This window comes from Aspergillus aculeatus (assembly GCF_001890905.1).
Source record: "Aspergillus aculeatus ATCC 16872 unplaced genomic scaffold ASPACscaffold_5, whole genome shotgun sequence".
Taxonomy (NCBI): domain Eukaryota; kingdom Fungi; phylum Ascomycota; class Eurotiomycetes; order Eurotiales; family Aspergillaceae; genus Aspergillus; species Aspergillus aculeatus.
Window position 1 is genome coordinate 1,859,838 of NW_017962980.1, and position 22,426 is coordinate 1,882,263.

Here is a 22,426-nt window from a genome sequence, read left to right on the forward strand (position 1 = left end):
CATCAGCATCAGAGGGGTCTTTTCGTGTGCTTCTTCCTCTCCTCGAACCTCAAGCCATTCTTCGACATCCAGTAAGTAATAGTAAGTAATAACCTAACTCACCCACAAACACCATGACCCCAGAAAACAGTGCACTCCAATCCCCGGAGAATGAGACGGAGACAACGGTCCTTGTCGACGTCCCAAGAGCAACAACCCACGAAGAAGAGTTCCAAAGCATCTGCGCCGAGGTACTCAGCATCGACGTCGACAAGCTAGATGCGTCGCAATCGTTCATCGGACTGGGCGGGGACTCCATAGCCGCGATCAACCTGATTGCGCGCTGCGAGGAGCGAGGAATGGAGGTTCAGACGGGCGCAATAATCAATGCCACCAGCATTACCGAGCTCTTCTCGACCGTCAAAGTACGGCCCTCGCGAGAAAATGCACAACCCACGACTCCGATGCCCACGAGGGCCTCTCCACTCGAGGAAGCCGAATCCGAACCCTTCAGCCTGTGGCAGGACTACAGCCAGGCAAGTCCCGAAGAACAACCTCTACTTCTGGAGCGGGTGGCGACGCAATGTGGGATCGAAGTTGATATGATCGAAGATGTGTACGCCTGCACCCCGTTGCAGGAAGGTCTGGTGGCCATCACGGCCCGTAAAGCTGCGGCCTACGTCGACCGCCGCGCATTTACCCTGGCACCCACCATCGACCTCGAGCGGTTCCAAGCGGCCTGGGAGACCTTGATCGCGAGAACCGCCATTCTGCGCACCCGCATCTGTATGGGCCCGCGCGGCCGGGCGTTGCAGGTGGTGAGCCGCAAACACATCCCCTGGCGACATGGCACCACCCTGAAAAGCTATCTGGCGGAGGATCGCAAAGAAGGAATGCGGCTCGGGCAGCCCTTGGCCCGGTGGGGTCTCATCCCCAGATCGGACGACACGAACGGCGGGGGGGCGATCTTTGTCTGGACCGCGCACCACAGTGTCTACGATGGATGGAGTGCAACCCTGCTCTATCGCCGCCTCGCCGCCATCTACTTCCACAACCAGCTGCCCCTCTCAATTCCTTACACGCGCTTCGTGCGCTACGTGGAAGGTAAAGATCCGGTCCTCGCCGCCAACTATTGGCACGGCCAACTGCGGGGGGAGAATCCGATGGCGCACTGGCCGGCGCTACCCAGGCCGAACTATCAGCCCAGTCCCCGGACCCAGTTCAAAGGCGAGATCTTGATGCTCGACGGCGTCGAGCAGGGAGTGGTCATGATGTCGCATATTCTGCGCGCCGCCTGGGCGCTCGTCCTGGCTCAGTACACCGGCCAGGACGATATCATCTTCGCGGCCACCTTGTCGGGCCGAAATGCCCCTGTCTCGCAGGTCGCAGAGATCGCCGCCCCCCTGATCACCACTGTCCCTGTGCGAATCTGCATTGATCGCACGCAGACCGTAGGCGGATTCTTGCAGGCCGTGCAGCGCCACGCGACGGATATGATTGAGTATGAGCATACCGGGCTGCAGACGATAAAGACCATGTTACCAGAATTGAGCGGGGCCTTGGACCTCCAGAACTTGCTGATCATTCAGCCCGCCTCCGAACGCGACGTCTACCAGGCCTTTCCGGGACTCAGCCCGGTGCCGCTGCCCCTGGATGATTTCGACAGCTACGCCGTCAACGTGGAGTGTACTTTGGGGCGCCACGCCGTGGCTGTAGAGGTCATGTACGATGACGAGGTGATCGCCCCCGCGGACCTGACCAAAGTCATGGACCATTTCTCCTTCTTGGTGCAGGAGCTCAGCCGTCCGTCGGCTCGAGATCGGCTTTTGCAGGAGGCCGTGAGAATCTCTCCCTCCGACCAGCAGCAGCTCCTAGAATGGAACACTACCGTGCCCGCATCGGTGGACCGGTGTATTCACGATCTGATCGCGGAACAGGTGCGGTTGCGGCCGACGGCCCTTGCCGTCGACGCATGGGATGGCCAGTGGCAGTACGCCGATTTAGCAAGCCAGAGTATCGCCCTAGCCCATTACCTGGTCGGCCTGGGTGTTGGCCCTGAGCAGACAGTGGGACTGTGTATGAACAAGTCCAAGTGGGCGGTGGTGGCCATGTTGGCCATTCTCCAGGCGGGCGCTGCAGTCCTGCCCTTATCGGTCCGTAGCCCACTGGCTCGCTTGCGAAGTATTGTGCAGGACGCTGGCCCGCGCGTGATTCTCGTCGACCAGAGCCAGCAAGACCGGGTGGATAATGACGGCTTGAACACGCTGGTTGTTGATGCCACTCTGATAGCGAGCCTGAGCCCCAATACAGAACCGCCGCACACCGGCGTCACGCCACAGAACGCAGCATGGGTGGTATATACGTCAGGAAGTACAGGTACCCCAAAGGGTGTGGTACTGGAGCACCGATCGCTGTGTACCAGCCTCATAGCACATGCAGCTGCTGTGGGGATTGATCAATATACACGGACACTGCAATTCGCGGCCTACACCTTTGACGTCAGCTTGTGCGATATCTTCACCACCCTGCAGGCCGGGGGATGTGTTTGCGTGCCGTCCGAGGAGGAGCGCATGAACGCATTGGCCGCGACAGCTGCGCGTATGGAGGTCACCTACGTGGAACTGACATCCACGGTGGCCGCCACCCTCTCCCCGGCGATGGTGCCCTCACTGACCACGTTAGCCCTAAGTGGAGAGCCGTTAAAGCCTGCGATCCTGTCGACCTGGGCCCGACGAGCGAGCGTGTTCAACTCCTACGGCCCCTCGGAATGCTCCATTGTGGTCTCGAACAGCCAACGCTTGTTCCACATTGACCAGGCTCGTAACATTGGCCGGCCCATGGCGTCCAACTTTTGGGTGGTGCAGGCGACCGACTACCAGACTCTGTGTCCCATCGGCGCCCCGGGCGAGCTGCTGATCGAAGGGCCCCTACTGGCCCGTGGCTATCTCCACGACGAGGCGAAGACCACGGCCAGCTTCGTCGTCGACCCGCAGTTTATAACACAGCTGGGTCTCCCGAAAACCGGACGTCGTATGTACCGGACCGGTGATCTGGTCAGTCAAAATCCGGATGGATCTCTGCTCTATCTCGGCCGCTGCAATAGTCAGCAGGTCAAGATCCGCGGTCAACGTGTGGATGTGGGCGATATCGAGTACAACATTGCGCAGCATCTTCAGGGGTTGGGCACCGTCGCGGTGGAGCTGGTGGAGCGCGGCGCTCAGATGTACTTGGTGGCCGCAATGGAATTCGTTGGGAACACCTCATACGGGAATGACATGCTGCGTTCCCTTACAGGAGACCTACGGAAGAAGCTTTTACAGTCTCTCCCAGCGTACATGGTGCCCACATTGTACATCCCGGTGGAAGCGATGCCCATCAATGCGTCGGGGAAGCTCGACCGGCAGGCTCTACGCACATACCTGAACAGCCTGTCAACATCGGACCTGCAACAATACATGCCAAATGCAGGACCCAAAGCGGTGCCCTCGACGGAGATGGAGCAACGGTTGCGTGACTGGTGGGTCAAGACGCTGGCCATCGCACCAGGCACCATCGGCCGCGAGGATGACTTCTTCCAGATTGGCGGTGATTCTGTCGCGGCGATGCGCGTGGTGGCAATCCCCGACGCGCGTGAACTCCACCTGACTGTCGCGGAGATTTTCCAACATCCCATTCTGTCAGATCTCGCTCGCACTCTGGAAGGACGGGCCATGGTGAACAGGGAGAAGCAGACCGAAGAGGCCGATCCGGAACCCTTTGCTCTGTGGCAAGTGTCTGGAGACGCGCAATCCCCAAGCAGCACTCTTCAACAACGGCTCGCACGCATTGCTCAACAATGTGGTGTCGCGGTGGAGGATATTGAGGACATCTACCCCTGTACCTCGATCCAGGAGGGTCTTATCGCAGTCACTGCCCACCAGCCCACGGCCTACGTGAGTCGACAGGTGTACCGACTAGGCAACTCGATCGACGTGGATCGCTTCCAGGCAGCCTGGCACACGTTGGCCGCCGTAACCCCCATCCTGCGCACGCGTATCGTGGTGGACCTGGAGGAGGGCAGTCAGGGCGGATCGTTGCAAGTGGTGGTCCGAAGTCCACTGGTCTGGCACCATAGCACCGATCTCGATCAGTACGTGGCTGCAGATGAGACGCAGGGCATCCAACTCGGTCAGCCCCTGGTGCGCTTTGCGCTGGTTCAGCATCCCACCGAGCGCCTCCTGGTCTGGACGGCGCATCACAGCGTCTACGACGGGTGGAGCGCCGCTCTGCTGTACCGACACCTGGCCGATATTTACCTTCATGACCGCATCCCTCCCACGGTTCCCTACAGCCGGTTCATCCGGCATCTGCTGCGCCGAGATTCTGCCTCCGACGCCCAATACTGGTCGACGAAGCTCCAGGGGGACCTGGTTGTCAATTGGCCCCCCTTGCCTCGGGCAGACTATCAGCCCCGGCCCATGCATCGCGACGTCTACACGATGCGCCTGCCGCGCTCGGCGGTCCACCATCACCCCGCCTCGCTACTGCCCACCATTATCCGGGCTGCATGGGCGATGCTTATGGCCAGACAGGCGGGCCAAGGCCACCGCGTGGTCTTCGGGATGACGCTCGCCGGCCGCAATCTTCCAGTGTGGCAGGTGGCCGAACTGGCAGCGCCGACAATCACCACCGTGCCGGTGCGTGTCGATGTCGACCCGGACCAGTCAGTGCGCGACTTCCTGCGCACGGTGCAACAGCAGGCGACGGAAATGATCGAGTTCGAGCACGCCGGCTTGCACGGGATTGGGAAGCTGGTGCCCGAGCTCCGCCCCGTGCTCGAGGTGCGTAATTTGCTGGCCATCCAGGCAGACTGGGGCGACGAGGGAACCAACTTGCCCGGTCTGGAGGCGCTGCCTGTCAATTTACAGGGGTTCGATATCTACGGCTTGACTGTGCAGTGCTCGGTTGGGGACGACGCCATCACCGTGGAAACACGCTACGATGAGAATGTTATTCCAGGTCCTCACGTCCAGCGACTCGTGCGCGGCTTGGAACATGTGGTGCAGCAGCTCTACAGCACCCGCTCCGGCCGCGAGCGACTCGGCGATATCTCTCTCGTTAGCCCCGAGGATAGGGCTGCCATCCTGAAGTGGAATCGTACCGCACCTCCGCGCATTGAGCGGTGCATCCATCACCTCGTGGCAGAGAAAGTCGCCCAACACCCCGATGCCACCGCCATCTGTGCCTGGGACGGCAATCTAACTTACCAGGAACTGGCGACCCAAGCGAACCAGTTGGCCTGGTATCTCCAGACTTTGCAAGTTGGCGCAGAAACCATGGTCGGGCTGTGCATGGATAAGTCTAGATGGGCCGGCGTAGCCATGCTCGCGGTGCTTCAAGCTGGTGGAGTTGTTGTGCCGCTGGGTGTGGCCCATCCCCCGGCTCGTTTGGCTGGTATCCTGGAGGACACAAAGGCGCAGATCGTCCTAGTCGATGCGGAGCAACGAGATCGACTCGCTAGTTCTGATCTCTCCGAGAATGTACAGCTCGTGGTGGTTGATGCTACTCTGCTACGCACCCTGCCAGTACGGGAGGACATCCATGCGACGGTCAATCCGGGGAACGCGGCCTCGGTCATCTATACCTCAGGCAGTACAGGGAAGCCCAAGGGAGTGGTCTTGCAACATCGCGCTCTTTGCAGCAGCATCCAGGCCCACGGGTCACGGTTTGGTATGGGGTCGCACACGCGAATGCTCCAGTTCGCCGCCCATACCTTCGATGCCTGTATCCAAGATTACTTCACCACCCTCGCCTGGGGCGGCGTGGTCTGTGTGCCCAGTGAGACAGATCGCATGAGCAATCTGACGCAGGCGATAAAAACGATGGGGGTGACGTTCGCAACCCTGACCTCGACGGTGGCCCGCTTGATTCATCCCCCGGATGTACCATCAATGCAGCAACTGGCCCTGGTTGGCGAACCGGTCAAGGCAGAAGTGGTTGCACAGTGGCTGCCCTATGTCACCGTTCTCAACGCGTACGGACCGTCTGAATGCTCGATCCACTCGACGTGCAGTGCACCCTTGACCGATCCCGGGCAGGCCGCCATCATCGGCACCGGCATGGGCACGCGGCTGTGGGTTGTCGACGTCGCCGACTATCACCAACTGTGCCCTATTGGGGCGCCCGGCGAGCTCCTAATTGAAGGGCCGTTGCTGGCACGTGAGTACCTGAACGATGAGGCTAAGACACGAGCGGTGTTTGTCGTCGATCCGGCCTTTCTCCACCAGCTTGGGCTCGACGATGACCCAGTGGCGCACCCATCACACCGACGACAACGTATGTATCGGACGGGGGATCTAGTGCGTCAGAACGAGGATGGGTCAATCACCCATCTCGGCCGGCGCGACACGCAGATCAAGATCCGCGGCCAGCGGGTCGAGGTGGGCGAAATCGAGTATCAGATCACCCAGCAGCTGGCGGGTGCACGATCCGTAGCGGTAGAGCTGGTGCAGGACCCAGGCGCTGAACAAGTCAGTCTGACTGCGGTAGTGGATTTCCAAGAAGGTGTGGCCTATCGTGAGGATACCGTCCTGGCGCATGGGTTACTGCAGCCCACGCCGGCCCTCAACACGGCCCTCCGACAGCTGCGCGGCACGCTGTTCCAGCTGCTGCCTACCTACATGGTGCCGGCGGCGATCCTCCCCATTCTCGAGATGCCGTTGAACGCCTCGGGGAAGTTGGACCGCCGCGCCATCAGAGATCTAGTGACAGCCATCTCCCCGCCGGACCGCCAGCCCTATCTGTCGACGAGCAAGGAAGTTGGTGACGAGCCTATCACGCCGCTTCAACGCCAGTTGCAGGAGCTCTGGGCCAGTACCTTGCGCGTATCTGTCTCTCAAATTAATATCCACGACAATTTCTTCCAGATTGGCGGCGACTCGGTGGTCGCGATGCGCATGGTGGCGAGCGCAGCGGGCCGCGAACTCCAAGTCACCGTGGCGGATCTCTTCCAGATGCCTCGACTGGTGGATCTGGCAGAACGCTTGAGCAGCCGAGTGCAGATTCGGAGGCCAGAGACGCGAGGAGATGCGGATCCTGAGCCATTTTCTTTGTGGTTGGGTGATAACAGGCCCGATGAGGCGCAGGTGCAAGATCAGCTGCAGGAGATCGCGAAGCAATGTGGGACGGCCGTGGCGAAGATCCAGGACGTCTATCCGTGCACGCCCTTGCAACAAGGCCTTATGGCTATTACGGGTCGACAGTCCTCGGCCTATGTCAACCGCCAGACCTTCACGCTGGACCCGAGCCTGAATCTCGATCGCTTCCAGGACGCCTGGCGGACCCTGGTGGCTGTGACGCCCATCCTCCGCACGCGCATTGTCGTTGGCAGCGATTCTGCCACGGCCCTGCACCAGGTCGTCCTTGATGACGAGATAGTCTGGCACCACGGTGGCGATCTGGAGGAGTATCTGCGCGTCGATCAGCAGCAGGAAATGGGACTGGGAACACCGCTGGCGCGATACGGGTTGGTTCAGGACCAGGGGTCTGGCCAGCGGTTCTTTGTGTGGACAGCCCACCACAGCTTGTATGATGGGTGGAGCACCCTTCTGCTGTATCGTCATCTTACAACTATATTCGAGTCGGGCGAAGTGCCCTCCTCGGTGCCGTTCACTCGGTTTCTCCGGTTTCTGCGCGATCAGGAGGAAGAGATTGATGATGTTAGTAGGGCAAAGGACCGGGCCGCGTACTGGATGGATCAGCTCCAAGGGGACGTGATGAGCAATTGGCCTCCTCTCCCTCATGTCGACTATCGACCCCGTCCAGGGTTGGAGCGGACACGCCAGGTCTCGCTTCCTACACACGGGTCCGGCGGCGACACGGTGACTGCATCCAACGTGCTGCGGGCTGCCTGGGCGCTGCTGATGGCCCAGTACTCGGGCCACGACGATGTCGTCTTCGCCGCCACAGTATCAGGTCGGAACGCACCGGTGCAGGGCATTGAGAGCATTGTGGCGCCCACGATTACCACCGTCCCCGTGCGCGTGCACGTTGACTGGACGCAAGACTTGACCTCGTTTCTGGACGCAGTGCAACAGCAGGCCGCACAAATGATCGACTACGAACATACGGGACTCCAGACGATCAAGGCCCTCATTCCACCGGAGTCCACCCCGGCATTGGACCTGCGAAATGTGCTGGTGGTGCAGACTGCCGACGAGGCTGATGCCCTACACCAATTCCCCGGCGTTCGGCCGCTGACGACCAGCGGAGCAGGCACCGAGTTCGACAGCCATGCCCTAACTGTGGACTGCACGTTGAGTCCCACCGACCTACGCGTTGCCATCCGCTACGATGAACACATTGTGCCCACTCACCAGGTGGAACGCATCCTCGCGCATCTTATCCACCTCGTCCAGCAGTTATACAATCCCACGTGCGTCCAGTCTCGTCGTCTGGGCGATCTAGATCTGATCAGTCCCGGGGATCAGGAGCTGATCTTCGAGCACAATGCACAAGTCGACATCTCGCGTGTCGACGAGACCATAAACGAGCTGGTCCGCAAGCAGGTGCTCGCACACCCTGACGCCCCAGCCGTCTGTGCCTGGGATGGGGACCTGACGTATCAAGAATTGTTCAACGAGGCGGTCCACCTGGCGCACTTCCTGGTTGGCGTTGGCATCGGCCCTGAGACGAAGGTCGGTCTGTGCATGAATAAGTCGAAATGGGCAATCGTGGCGATGTTTGGCACATTGTTTGCGGGGGGCGTGATTGTGCCTCTCGGCGTGACGCATCCTCTCTCGCGAATTCAGGTGATCGTCCACGATACTGCGGCCGACGTGGTTCTTGTGGACGCTGAGCAGCATGCGCGACTCAGCCCCCTGATCCTCCCTGTTCGCCTGGTCGTCGTCGACGGCGGCCTTCGCACGACCCTGCCAGCGCAGACCAGCGCTTCCACCACCAGCGTGTCGCCTGATAACGCCGCCTGGATCATCTACACCTCAGGTAGCACAGGAACGCCGAAAGGCGTGGTCCTGGAGCACGGAGGCCTGTGTACGAGCATGCAGACACAGGCCCGGAAGATGAAGATCACCAGCGAGACCCGCGCGCTGCAGTTCTCCCCTTTCACCTTCGACGTCAGTATCTCTGATGTCTCGGCCACCCTCATCTACGGAGGCTGCGTGTGTATCCCGTCCGAGAGTGACCGGGTCAATGCCCTCGCCGCCACAATTGGCAGTATGCAGGTCAACTTTGCCAGTCTGACGCCTACAGTGGCCCGATTGCTGTCTCCCGCCGACGCTCCCTCGCTTCGGACGCTGGCCTTGACCGGAGAAGCCCTAACACCGGAAGTTATCGCCCTCTGGAGTCAGCCCGGTGTCGCCATCTACAATACCTACGGCCCGTCCGAGGGATCAGTCTGCACCGCGAATGGACCGCTGTTACGCCCCGAGGAGGCGCTCACGATCGGCACCCCCATGGCCACGCGCCACTGGGTGGTCCATCCGCACAGTCATGACAAACTGTGTCCCATCGGTGCGCCGGGGGAATTGCTGATCGAGGGCCCGCTGATGGCCCGGGAGTATCTGAACAACCCCGAGAAGACAGCTGCAGCCTTTGTGGCCCCGCCCGCGTTCCTGTCCTCGCCTTCGGGCTGTCGCATTTATCGCACCGGGGATCTCGTCTGCCAGCAGGCGGATGGATCCTTCACCTATCTCGGACGACGGGACACGCAGGTCAAGGTCCGGGGCCAACGCGTGGAAATCGGCGAGATCGAACACCAGGTCATGCAGCAATTGCCCGACGCGCAGACCGCCGTGGTGCATCTGCTCGAGCACGACGCTAAGATGACCCTGGTGGCCGCCATCGAGTTCCGCAAAGAAGGCGAGCAGACTGATAATGCAGTCCTGGCGACCCTGCCCCCCACGCCGACCCTGCGCTCCGCCTTCAAGGCCCTGCGCCAAGGGCTGCTAGATGTCCTCCCGACATATATGGTGCCTGCGATGTATGTGCCGGTCACGGCGATCCCGCTTAATCTTTCGGGAAAGCTGGATCGTCGGGCTGTACAGGTCTTCCTCAATGGGATATGGTCGACCAGTCTGGGGCGGTATACGACGGAGGAGGAAGAGGACGGGGAGGAGAGGGAGCTGCGTAAGGTAGCACCCTCAACCCCCATGGAGACTGCGGTGCAGCAACTATGGGCGCAGGCGCTCCGGATGTCCATTGCCGAGGTCGGTGCCCACGATAACTTCTTCCAGCTGGGAGGTGATTCGGTCACGGCCATGCGCATGGTAGCCGCGGCCACCCGGATGCACAAGGAGTGGAGGTTGGTCGTGGCGGATATCTTCCAGCATCCGCGGCTGTCGGACCTTGCGCGTGTCATTGAGGAGCATCTCAGTGAGAAAGAAGAGACAAGTGATACAGTAGAGATGCAAGATCCCGCGCCATTCGCCCTCTGGGAGCAGGCCGTCAATACCAGTTCGGAAAAGCGAGCAGCGCGCCTTGCTCTCATTGCCGAGCAATGTGGCGTGGCTGTGGACCAGGTCGAAGACGTCTATCCATGTACAGCCTTGCAAGAAGGTCTTCTGGCCAGCACTGCCCGCCAGACGTCGGCGTATGTCAGCCGGCAGATGTACGCGCTGTCTGCCGAGATTGATCTTCCTCGCTTCCAAGCAGCCTGGCAGACCCTGGCTGCGCATACCCCTATCCTGCGAACCCGCGCAATTATTGACAGCGAGGGCGCCTGGCAGGTGGTGGTGCGGGATACGATTGTCTGGCACAAGCACTCCAGCCTGGACGAGTATCTCCAGCAGGATGAGGCAGCCGGCATCCAGCTCGGAGCGCCTCTGGCGCGATTTGGGCTAGTTCGTCCATCGTCCGGTGACCCAGTGTTTGTCTGGACGGCCCATCACAGTATTTACGATGGCTTTACCGTGCGTCTCCTGTGCCAGGAGCTCATTCACATTTACAACGCCGAGGACTACATCCCGCGCCCCGTTCCCCTCACGCGCTTTCTTCGCTATCTCACGCAGATAAATGCTGCCGAGAACCAGCAGTATTGGAACGAGCAGCTTGCCGGGGAGGAGGTGGTGGCTGACTGGCCGCCTTTGCCGCATGCGGGCTACGAGCCCCGAGCCCGGACTTCAATCCGCAAGGAGGTCACAATGGGCCTCGATGCTGGACCAGGCAGTATCGCCATGGCGAACGTGCTGCGCGCCGCGTGGGGTCTAGTCATGGCCCAGTTCTCCGGCCAGCCAGACGTAGTATTCGCTGCGAACGTCTCCGGCCGCAACGCCCCGGTGCCCGGTGTGAGCGAGATCATTGCGCCGACGATCACCACCGTGCCCTTGCGTATCCAGATTGGCGTTGATAAGACCCAGACGGTGGCAGACTTCCTGCAAGTGGTGCAGGAGCAAGCAATTCAGATGATAGCGTACGAGCACACCGGACTCCAGGGCATTCGCAGCCATCCGGCTTTGCGGCTGCGCAATCTGCTTGTCATTCAACCTGCCGCTGAGAGCGACACGACGCTCGACTTCCCTGGTATTGAGGCCCTGCCCCTCGCCGTAGAGGATTTTGATAGTTATGGGTTGAATGTCGAGTGCACGCTGGGGACAACGATTGGGGTGCAGGCGCGGTTCGACGACAAGGTTGTTCCACCGGCATATATGACCCGTGTGCTGGACCAGTTCGCACACATCGTGGCGGTGTTGTGTGATCCGAGTCTCCAACGCTCGTCCCTGCAGGAGCTGGATCTACTCAGCCGTGCCGATCACGCACAGATTGCGGTCTGGAATGCCACCGTCCCGGAGCGCGTCGAGAAATGTATCCACGAGCTGGTGGAAGAGCAAGCACAAGCCCGCCCTACAGCGCTAGCGGTTTGGGCTTGGGACGGACAGCTCAGCTACCGTGAACTGACACATCTCGCTAGTCTCTTAGCCCACCGCCTCGTTGTACTCGGGGTGGGACCAGAGCGGATGGTGGGTGTTTCGATGGCCAAGTCCAAATGGGCGGCGGTTGCGCTATTAGCCACCCTCCAGGCTGGGGGAGTCGTGGTGCCCTTGAGCGTCAGCCATCCCATCCAGCGAATCGAGACGATTCTCCACGACGCTGCAGTCCGCGTGACCTTGGTGGACGGCCTGGAACACGACCGCTTAAACGGCCAAGTCGATTGTTCCCTCCTTGTGGTCGATTCGCAGCTTTTCGAGAGTCTGTCTACCACTGTCACTCCCAACAAGGAGGTTACATTCGTGCCCCCCATCCCTGCTGTTAGCGTCACCCCTAACCATGCTGCCTGGGTCATCTACACATCCGGGACAACGGGAACCCCTAAAGGCGCCGTGCTCGAGCATGGGACCCTGTGTACGAGCATCCGGGCCCACGGCACGCGGTATGGGTTTGGGCCCCATACGCGCAAGCTGCAGTACGCGGCGCATACTTTCGACGGCACGATCGAGGACTACTTCACCACCTGGGCCTGGGGCGGGCTGAGCTGTGTGCCGTCGGAAGAGGACCGGCTGGAAATGCGCCAGCTGACGGCGTTCATGCGCCAGACCCATGTCAACGCGCTGGCTACCACCTACACCGTGGCCGGACTCTTCACACCCGAGGAGGTTCCCAGTCTCCGCACGCTCGTTCTGGGCGGCGAGCCAGCAACCATCGAGGTGACCGATCGCTGGCGGACCAAGGTCGACCTCTTCAACTGCTACGGTCCCTCGGAGTGCTCCATCTTCTCCTCGGCAGCCGGTCCGGTCCAGAACATCGACGAGATCCATAACATCGGCACGCCCATCGGCACTCGCCTGTGGGTGGCTGATCCCCAAAACCACGACCGACTGTGTCCCATAGGCGCGCCGGGCGAACTGCTGATCGAGGGGCCGCAGTTGGCGCGCGGATACCTCAACAATGCTGACAAAACGCAGTCCCAGTTCCTTCTTGATCCACACTTTATGGCGCGATTCGGCTTAACCCCAGGGCGACGTGTCTACCGTAGTGGGGATATCGTCCGTCAGAAGGATGACGGGTCATTCGTGTATGTGGCGCGCCGTGACACGCAAGTCAAGATCCGCGGTCAGAGAGTCGAGATCGGCGAGATTGAACAGCAGATCGTCCGGTCTCTGGCTGAGACCCGCGTCGTGGCGGCGGTGCTGCTTCAGCGCGGAGCCCAGGGCTCGCCGGTGTTAGTGGCTGCTATCGAGTTTATGCCGGGGAGCAGATATCTCAGCATAGAGAAGGAGGAGGAGGATGAAGGGGAGGAAGATGTGCAGAAACACCGGTTGAGGGCCACGGAAAATGTTGTGCCACCCACAGAAGCGATGCAGGCGGCGTTCCAGGATCTCCATAGCGCCCTGTTCCAGGTGCTCCCTACACACATGGTCCCAAGCGCATACGTCCCCGTCGCCCACATGCCGCGCAATCTCTCCGGCAAGCTGGATCGACGAGCTTTGCGGGAGCAGCTGGCCGCCATGTCCGCCGAGTCCATGCAGCAGTATCTCGAGGGGCGTGAGAAAGTCGCCCCTTCCACCGACATGGAGCGTACATTACAGAGTCTCTGGTTGGAGGCCCTGGGGATTGAGAGGGCAGAGAGCGTGGGCCTGCAGGACAATTTCTTTCAGTTGGGAGGCGACTCGGTGGCTGCGATGCACCTGGCAGCCCTAACCTGGCAACGCATCAAACTACACCTGACCGTCGCTGACGTCTTCCGCAACCCACGTCTCGGTGATCTGGCGCAGAGGCTGACGGAGCTCAGCTTAGTTACTACTGCAGATCAGGAAGAGAAACAAGATCCCGAGCCCTTGGGCTTGTGGGCTAATGCCTCGCCCGAAGCCGTGAGCGAGATCGCAGCTCGTTGCCAGGTGGATGTGGATCAGATCGAAGATATATATCCCTGCACACCACTGCAGGAAGGTTTCATGGCGATTACGGGGCGTCAATCCGCGGCCTACATCAGTCGACAGGTCTACTCTCTCTCGACCGCTGTCATCAACCTGCACCGGTTCCAGGCAGCCTGGGAGACATTGACCCAGACCACGCCCATCCTGCGCACGCGTCTCATGATGGGTCCCAATCAGCAAGCCCTACAAGTGGTGGTACAAGCTCCGATTGTCTGGCAAGTCGGCACCGATCTCGCGACTTACATTGCTGAGGACCGCGAGGCAGTGATGAAATTGGACCAACCCCTCGTGCGATACGGCTTGGTGATGGAGTCGAGTGAGAAATCATATTTCGTATGGACCGCACATCACAGTATATACGATGGCTGGACGATGCGTGAGATCGCGCAGCGCTTCGCACAGATCTACAATGGATTGGAACATGCGGCCTCGATCCCGTCAAGCATTCCATATTCCCGTTTCATCCGGTACCTGACCACACGGGATCCCGTTGAGACAGCTCAATACTGGCGGAGCCAGTTCGAGGGTGAGGTGGTGGCTGACTGGCCTGCACTGCCTCAGCACGACTACCACCCCAGACCACAATCGCGCATCCAGACAGCTGTGGCGAGTCCAGCGCCCTTGAGCGGCGGCATTCTGATCTCCACCATCCTGCGCGCTGCGTGGGCGATCGTGATGGCCCAGTATAGTGGGCACAACGACATTGTGTTCGCCGCCAGCGTGTCGGGGCGCAATGCCCCTGTGCAGCAAATCCAGGACATCGCCGGTCCAACCCTAACCACAGTGCCGGTCCGCGTATCAGTCGACAAAAGTATGACGGTGGCCAGGCTCCTGCAGGCCATTCAGCAACAAGCCACTGAGATGATTCCCCATGAGCAGACTGGATTGCAAAAGATCAAGAAGCTGCTGCCGGACAGCACTGGTCGCACGGCTCTGGCCCTCCGCAACCTCCTGGTCATCCAGCCTGCGGCCGAGAGCGACCACAGCCCTATCGCCCTTCCGGGCCTGGAGGCTCTCCCTGCACCCTTTGAGGACTTTGGCAGCTTCGGTCTGCAGATCGAGTGCATGCTAGGACGGCAGCAGATTGATGTGGACGTTCAGTATGACGAGGAGGTCGTCGCTACAGCCTATATTCAGAGGGTGGTCGACCACTTCGTGCATCTTGTAAAGGAGCTCGCCAACCCCGACCGGTTCCAGCAGCCGCTGCACAGTTTGCATATCAGTCCCCAAGACGAGGAGCAGATTCTGGACTGGAACCAGGTTGTCCCCACCTGCGTTGAGCAATGTATCCATGTCCTTGTGTACAACCGCGTGGTCCGCCAGCCCACTGCATGCGCAATCAGCGCCTGGGACGGCGAATTGACCTACGAGGAGCTTTCAGGACAGGCCGCGAGCCTGGCTGCCCATCTCCAGCACGACCTGGGCGTGAAGCCGGAGCGCACGGTGGGAGTCTGTATGAATAAGAGCAAGTGGGCTGCCGTCGCCATACTCGCGGTTCTGTACGCCGGAGGGGTCGTCGTTCCCCTCGGGGCGGCTCATCCTCTGCCTCGTGTGCAGGCCATCGCACAGGATGCAGCTGTGGAGACCGTACTCGTGGATCGTGAACAGCAGCAACGGCTGGCGTCACTGAGCCTTCGACTATTGACCGTGGACGAAGATTTCCTCGCTCGCCGTCCACCACTGGGCCTCGCACAAACGAGCGTACTGCTGCAGGCAAGCACGGTGAAGCCGCACAATATGGCGTGGATCATCTACACCTCTGGTAGTACAGGCACCCCGAAGGGGGTAATTCTCGAGCACCAGGCGCTCAGCACCAGTATCGAGGCACATGGCGCCGCCTTCAGCATGGATGAGACCACCCGTACTCTGCAATTCGCAGCCCATACATTCGATGCCACGATTCAGGATATTATCACCACCCTCTGGGCCGGGGGTTGTGTCTGCATTCCCTCGGAGCACGACCGCGTCAATCGGCTCACGGAGGTCATGAGTGCCATGCAGGTCAATTGCGCAACCTTGACCTCGACGGTGGCGTCGATGCTGTTCCCTAAGAGAATCCCCTCAATGAGGACGATGATCCTAGTAGGTGAACCGGTTACCGCGGCAGCCGTAGCCCTATGGTCGCCGTATGCCACTGTGCTGAATGCCTACGGCCCCTCTGAGTGCTCGATCCACTCCTCCTGCAGTCGTCCAATACATGACGCCTCCCTCGCGTCCAACATTGGCTTTCCTCTTGCCTGCACATGGTGGGTTGTGGATGCCGACAATCACCACACGCTGTGCCCGATTGGCGCCCCTGGCGAGCTCCTGATTGAGGGCCCGAACCAAGCCCGGGGCTATCTCAATGACGAGGAGAAGACACATGCGGCCTTCGTCCGGGACCCCGACTTCATTCCTCGACTAGGCCTCGCAGGTCGACGCCTGTACCGGACCGGTGATCTGGTCAAGCAGAACCCTGACGGATCGCTGATCCATCTCGGCCGCCGGGATCTTCAGGTCAAGATCCGCGGACAGCGCATCGAGGTGGGCGAGATAGAATACCAAATTCAGCGACATCTCGCCGGGGCGCGCACCGTCGCGGTAGAGCGCGTTCAGCACGGGGGAGATGGCGAGCAGATCAGCCTTGTAGCAGTGATGGACTTTGTCGACGAGACTCGCAACGACGACAACGACGCTGCTACTGGTGCCACCACCACTGATGCGCTGCAGCCCCTTCCCCCTTCTGATCGCCTTCGCGCCAGATTCGATGAGCTTCGTCAGACGCTCCTCCGCATTCTGCCGGTCTACATGGTCCCCGCTGCATACCTCCCTATGGATCAGATGCCCTCGAATGCCAACAACAAGCTTGACCGGCGGGCCATCCGGGCCCTGTTGGCGCAGCACTCGGTGGCCACCCTGCAACAGTACATCCACGACGACAAGGCTGAAATGCAGGCCTTGCCTGTGACTGCACTGGAGAAGAAGGTTCATGCGCTCTGGCTCGAGGTGTTTGATCTCCCCGCCGGGGTCAGCGTGTCCATGAACGACAATTTCTTCCACCTGGGTGGAGACTCGGTGACAGCGATGCGGATGGTCGTCGCCGCCGCATCCCATGGGCTGCAGCTGAGCGTGGAAAATATCTTCAAGTCGCCGCGGTTGGGCGACTTGGCTGCCACGCTCGCTGCTCGGCCATTGGAACATATACAGGCGCAGGACATCGAAGATCCCGCACCTTTCGAGCTATGGGACGAGCTCCACGTTTCTGGGTCCCCGGAGGAGCGGGAACAGCGCTTACACCGCATCGCGACGAGGGTTGGGGTGAGCCTGGATCAGACTGAGGACGTTTATCCCTGCACACCACTGCAGGAAGGTTTGATGGCCGTCACAGCGCGTCAGCCGGCAGCCTATGTAAGTCAACAGGTGTATGCGATGGGTAGCGCCGTAGATCGCAACCAGTTCCAGGCGGCGTGGGAGACCCTGTCCGCGGAAGTCAGCATTCTGCGCACGCGAATCCTGGTGGAAGGTGAATCCCCTGCCCTGCAGGTGGTGGTTCGTGACGACATCCGCTGGCAATCAGGCACGGACCTCATGCAGTATCTGCAGGCTGATCGCGCCCTGGGCATGTCTCTCGGCCAGCCGCTGGTCCGCTATGGCTTTGTCGAGGAGCCTACGGGGGCATGCTACTTCATCTGGACCGCGCATCATGCCTTGTATGATGGTTGGACCGTCGGTGCACTCAGCAAACGCCTCCTGGACATCTACCGCCAGGGCCGGTCTGCCTCCTCGGTGCCCTACACGCAATTCATCCGGTATCTTCAACACGGTCGCCCCGACACCGTGGCGAGCACACACTACTGGCGCGAGCAGCTGCAGGGCGACGTGATGGCCAGCTGGCCGCGACGAGTCTCAGACAAGCAACCCCTTCCACAGGACGACTTTCATGCAACGATCCCACTTCCGCCGACGCAGAGACATGGCCAGGTGACCATCTCGACCGTCCTCCGCGCCGCATGGGCGCTGGTCGTCGCCCAGTATTCGGGGCATGAGGACATCGCCTTCGCAGCCACGGTTTCCGGCCGCAATGCCCCGGTTCGAGGCATATCAGATATCGCGGGCCCAACCATCACGACCGTGCCGATTCGTACGCGAGTCGACCACACAAGGACTGTGGCCGATTTTCTGGATGCGATGCAGCGGCAAGCAACACGCATGATTGACCACGAGCATACCGGTCTACAGGGGATCAAGGCATTGGTGCCCACATTGGCTAGCACGCTGGACACGGGCAGCTTGCTGGTCATCCAGCTGGCTGAAGAGAAGGATTCGCAAGGGCATCTAGACTTCCCCGGCCTGGAGACCATCCCCCTGCCGATCGAGCCCTTCAATGCACATGCGTTGACCCTCGAGTGCCAGCTTGGGGCACAGGGGCTCACCGTAGATGTGCACTACGATAAGCAGATCATCGCCTCGACCCAGGTCAAACGAGTGATAGACTACTTCGCCTGCCTGTTCCGCCGACTATGCGATCCGAGCACGCAATCACAGTCGCTAGCAGAGATCCTGGCCATCAATGACGCGGATCAGCAGCAGATCCTGCACTGGAACACGGACGTTCCCGCCCGGCTGGAAAAATGCATCCACGAGATGGTACGCGAACAGGTGGAACGGTCACCCACAGCCATCGCCATTCACGCCTGGGATGGAGATATGACCTACCGGGAATTCTACGAGGCGGGTGCGCGCGTGGCCCACCAGCTCGTCTCCTTCGGGGTCGGGCCAGAAAGCATTGTGGGAGTTTGTATGGAGAAATCGAAATGGGGCGCCGTGGCGATGCTGGGGATCATGCAAGCTGGGGGGGCTATCGTGCCCTTGGGCATATCACACCCCTTGGCCCGCATTGACACTATCCTCGACGCCTCGCGGGCACGCCTCATCATCGTCAGCTCTGCACAGGCCGAGCGACTGCAGGGGCTGACCAACCTCGCTAACATCCAGCTCGTCATCCTCGACCGGGATCATTTCGATACTTGGCCACGGTGCCAACAAGCGCCGGAGACGGGAGTAACGCCATCCAACGCCTCGTGGGCCATCTTCACCTCGGGCAGCACAGGCGTGCCCAAGGGCGTGGTCATCGAGCACGGAACCATGGCGACGAGTCTGGACGAACAGGGACGCTGGCTGGACCTCACGCCCACGACGCGGTTCCTACAATTTGCATCTTACACCTTCGATAATGTCATCACCGACACCTTCGCTACGACGGCCTTTGGGGGCGTCGTCTGCATCCCCTCCGAGGAGGCCCGTATGAACCAGCTCATCGAGGTGATGGCCGACATGAAAGTCAACACAGCAATGCTGACCTCCACTGTGGCACGGCAAGTGGTGCCCAGTCGCGTGCCAGCCCTGAAGACCCTGATTCTGACAGGCGAGCCTGTTCGGGCCGACGTCGTCAGCATCTGGCTGGATCACGCCGATATCTACAACGCTTATGGGCCCACCGAAGGATCTATGAGTACCTGTACTCGGCCCTACACCAATGCCCACGAGGTCAGCAACATCGGCTTCCCCTTGGCCACCCGGTTATGGGTCACGCAGCCCACGCAAACTCATCTGCTGAGTCCTCTCGGCGCACCCGGCGAGCTCTGGATTGAAGGGCCCTTCTTGGCACGGGGATACCTCGGTGACCCCGTCCGCACTCAGGCCTCGTTTATCGTCGATCCCGAGTTCACACGGCGTCTGGGCCTCCACGGACGCCGGCTCTACCGTACGGGAGATCTTGTGCAACAAAACGAGGATGGAACTTTGATCCACCTCGGGCGAATAGACTCTCAGATCAAAATCCGGGGTCAGCGTGTCGAGCTCGGTGAGATTGAACATCAGATCCTGCACCATCTGCCCATGGCGAGTACCGTGGCCGTAGAGCCGCTCACCGACGAGGACACCCAACGGACCTTCCTGGTGGCCGCAATGGAGTTTGCTCTAGACAGTGAATATCGCCGTGGCGCAGTCACCCCGGCGGGACTCCTGGCCCCATCCCCAGCCCTAAGAATGGCCTTCAGCAAGCTCTACGGCATTCTATCACAGACACTCCCTGTGTACATGGTTCCGGCCGTGTTCGTGCCCATTGCGGAGATGAGTCGCAACCTCTCCGGCAAACTGGACCGCAAGCTTCTCCGCACGACGCTGGCACGTTTGCAAGATAACGACGACAACGCCAACGACAATCTCCGGCAGTATCGCGTAGGCGACGGACCCAAGGTTGCCCCCTCCACCGAGATGGAGCGCCAACTACAGGCCCTGTGGGCTGATGGGCTCCATCTCCCGGTGGACGAAATCGGGGCCCATGACAACTTCTTCCACCTTGGCGGAGACTCCCTGGCCGCCATGCGCATGGTGGCCGCATCGCGCTCTCGCCCGTTCAAGCTGAGCGTGGCGGACATCTTCAAACACCCTTGTCTGTCTGAGCTGGCTGAGGTCATGAGCGCGCGTGTAGAGGCACGTTTGGAAGCAGAGAAGAAAGAAGATGGAATGAAAGAGGAGGAGGAAGAGGAGGAAGAGGAAGGCGTGGTCCCATTTTCTTCAATCGACACCGATAACCCCGAAGCATTTATCCACGAAGTGGTCTCCCCCGTTTGCAACATCGGATGTGCGGACGAGGTTGTTGATATCCTTCCCACCACCGACTTCCAAGCCCTCACGGTGGCAGGCGTGCTCACGACCCCCGCCGCGGCCAACTGTGCGCATTTCCTGCTCGACGGCCAGGGCCCCTGTGACGTGGAGCGGCTGCGCAAGAGCTGCTTAGACCTCATCCGCGCCCTGCCTATCCTCCGCACGGCCTACATCTTCGATCAAAGCCGCCTGCTGCAGGTGGTCAAGAGTGCCTATGAGCCGGACATCCCCATATTCCACACGGAGCGTACGCTCGAAACGAAGACGGCCGAGATTATCAACCACCAGCTACTGCCAGCCCCCTGCTTGGGCGAACCCTTCACGCAGATGGCCATTATCGAGGAGGCGCAAAGCACGCGACACCGACTTCTCCTGCGCGTGACGCACGCTGAGTACGATGCTGTGTCCATCAATGTGATCTGGGAGACCCTGCGCTCCCTGTTCGAGGGCACAATCCCGCCTCGATTCCCATCCTTCGCGAGCTTCTACTACCACCAGCAGCAACGCATCACCGCACAAACGTACGACTACTGGACCGACCTGTTGGCGGGCTCATCCATGCCCCAACTGGGCCGCCCTATCTCCGCCATCGGACAGTATCCGTCTACCGTGGCCCACCTCGCCCCAAGGACGGTGCCCCTCGCGAGCTCGCTGTCTGCTGGCGTCACCAGCGCGGTCCTGGTGAAGGCAGCATGGGCGATCACTTTGGCCCGTGCAGCCCAGAGCCAGGACGTGGTATTCGCCGACACCGTCTCCACACGGGGCACCGTCGACGCCACCCAGATGAATGCAACGGGATGCTGCGTCACGCTGCTCCCCGTCCGCGTGCAGCTGTCCTCTTCTGCCCTCACAGCGCGCGAGCTACTGCAAGCTGTGCGGGAGCAGCAGATTCAGAGCTTCGAGCACGGACACCTCGGCTTCCGAGACATCCTCCATGACTGCACCGACTGGGCGACCTCGACAAGGTTTACATCCGCACTGAACCACATCACCGAGCAGACGAACGGGACCGTTGCCATGAGCGGGCAGGAGTACGCCATTTCCAGCTTCGATGCGCCGGACGCGACATGGACAGTCGACGTGGGAGTCACGGCCGTCAGCCGGGAGGACGGCGCGCTGGACCTACGTATGGCTTACCGGCCCGACAGCATCACGCCTGAGTCGGCATCGGAGTATGTGCGCATGCTCGCCGAGACGCTCACGATTCTTGTGGACGAGCCATCTCGCACTGTCAAGGAGATGTTATCGGGCCCTGCGGCCCGGTCCGGGGGGAAGGGGAAGAAGTCATCGGCGCCGGTGGTGCAGATCACGGAGCGGATCTCGGGCGAGGATCCCCTAGTCATGGCGTCGTATTTGCAGATCAAACAGCGGCCGGAGTGGGAAGTAGTTCTGCAGCGTCGTCGGGGGATCGCCACGGGAAAGACCAGGCCGGCAGCCTCCTTTGCACAGAGGGGCGGCGATCTCTTGGACGCGGTCTACTTAGCCTCTCTTCTGGGTCCAGGCGACCAGTTCGACTCCGCCCAGGCAATCTTAGTAGGATCACGGCGTGAGGACGAAGCGCGTCTCGAGGAAGCCCTGCCGTCAGCGAAAGCAAAGCGGCTGTCTCTCAGAACGATGTGGACAAGTGCCCGCAAGAGCTATGCTCGATGGTTCACGGCGGGTTCGTGGCAAAGAAGCCAGACCTCACTGGCTGTTTAATATCTATGTTGGTTGATGTCTTATGTTGCTAGCTTCTGCGTATATATGGTACTCTTCGTTAGTTACATGTATGTAATTTCTTCGCTGCAATGAGTTGAGTTCTCAGTGTCCGTTCTCCTTTGCCCTAACTTTATACTTGATTCCCACGTACTGGCTCTGTAGCCCTCACACGCTCTGCATTGTATAAATCACATCATGCGTCGACTCTCGGCTCAGACGTCAGTGGATCAGGC

General features: G+C 60.5%; 1 protein-coding gene across 1 annotated transcript; it reads left to right on the plus strand.

The window, feature by feature from the left end:
• Positions 1-113: 113 nt before the first annotated feature.
• ASPACDRAFT_42025 (uncharacterized protein) lies at positions 114-22,193 on the plus strand (the record flags this gene model as incomplete). Its single annotated transcript, XM_020201020.1, has 3 exons — positions 114-9,192; positions 9,229-17,234; positions 17,289-22,193. The coding sequence occupies 3 exons, from the start codon at positions 114-116 to the stop codon at positions 22,191-22,193; spliced, it is 21,990 nt and encodes a 7,329-aa protein (XP_020058100.1).
• Between the last annotated feature and the right edge of the window lie 233 nt (positions 22,194-22,426).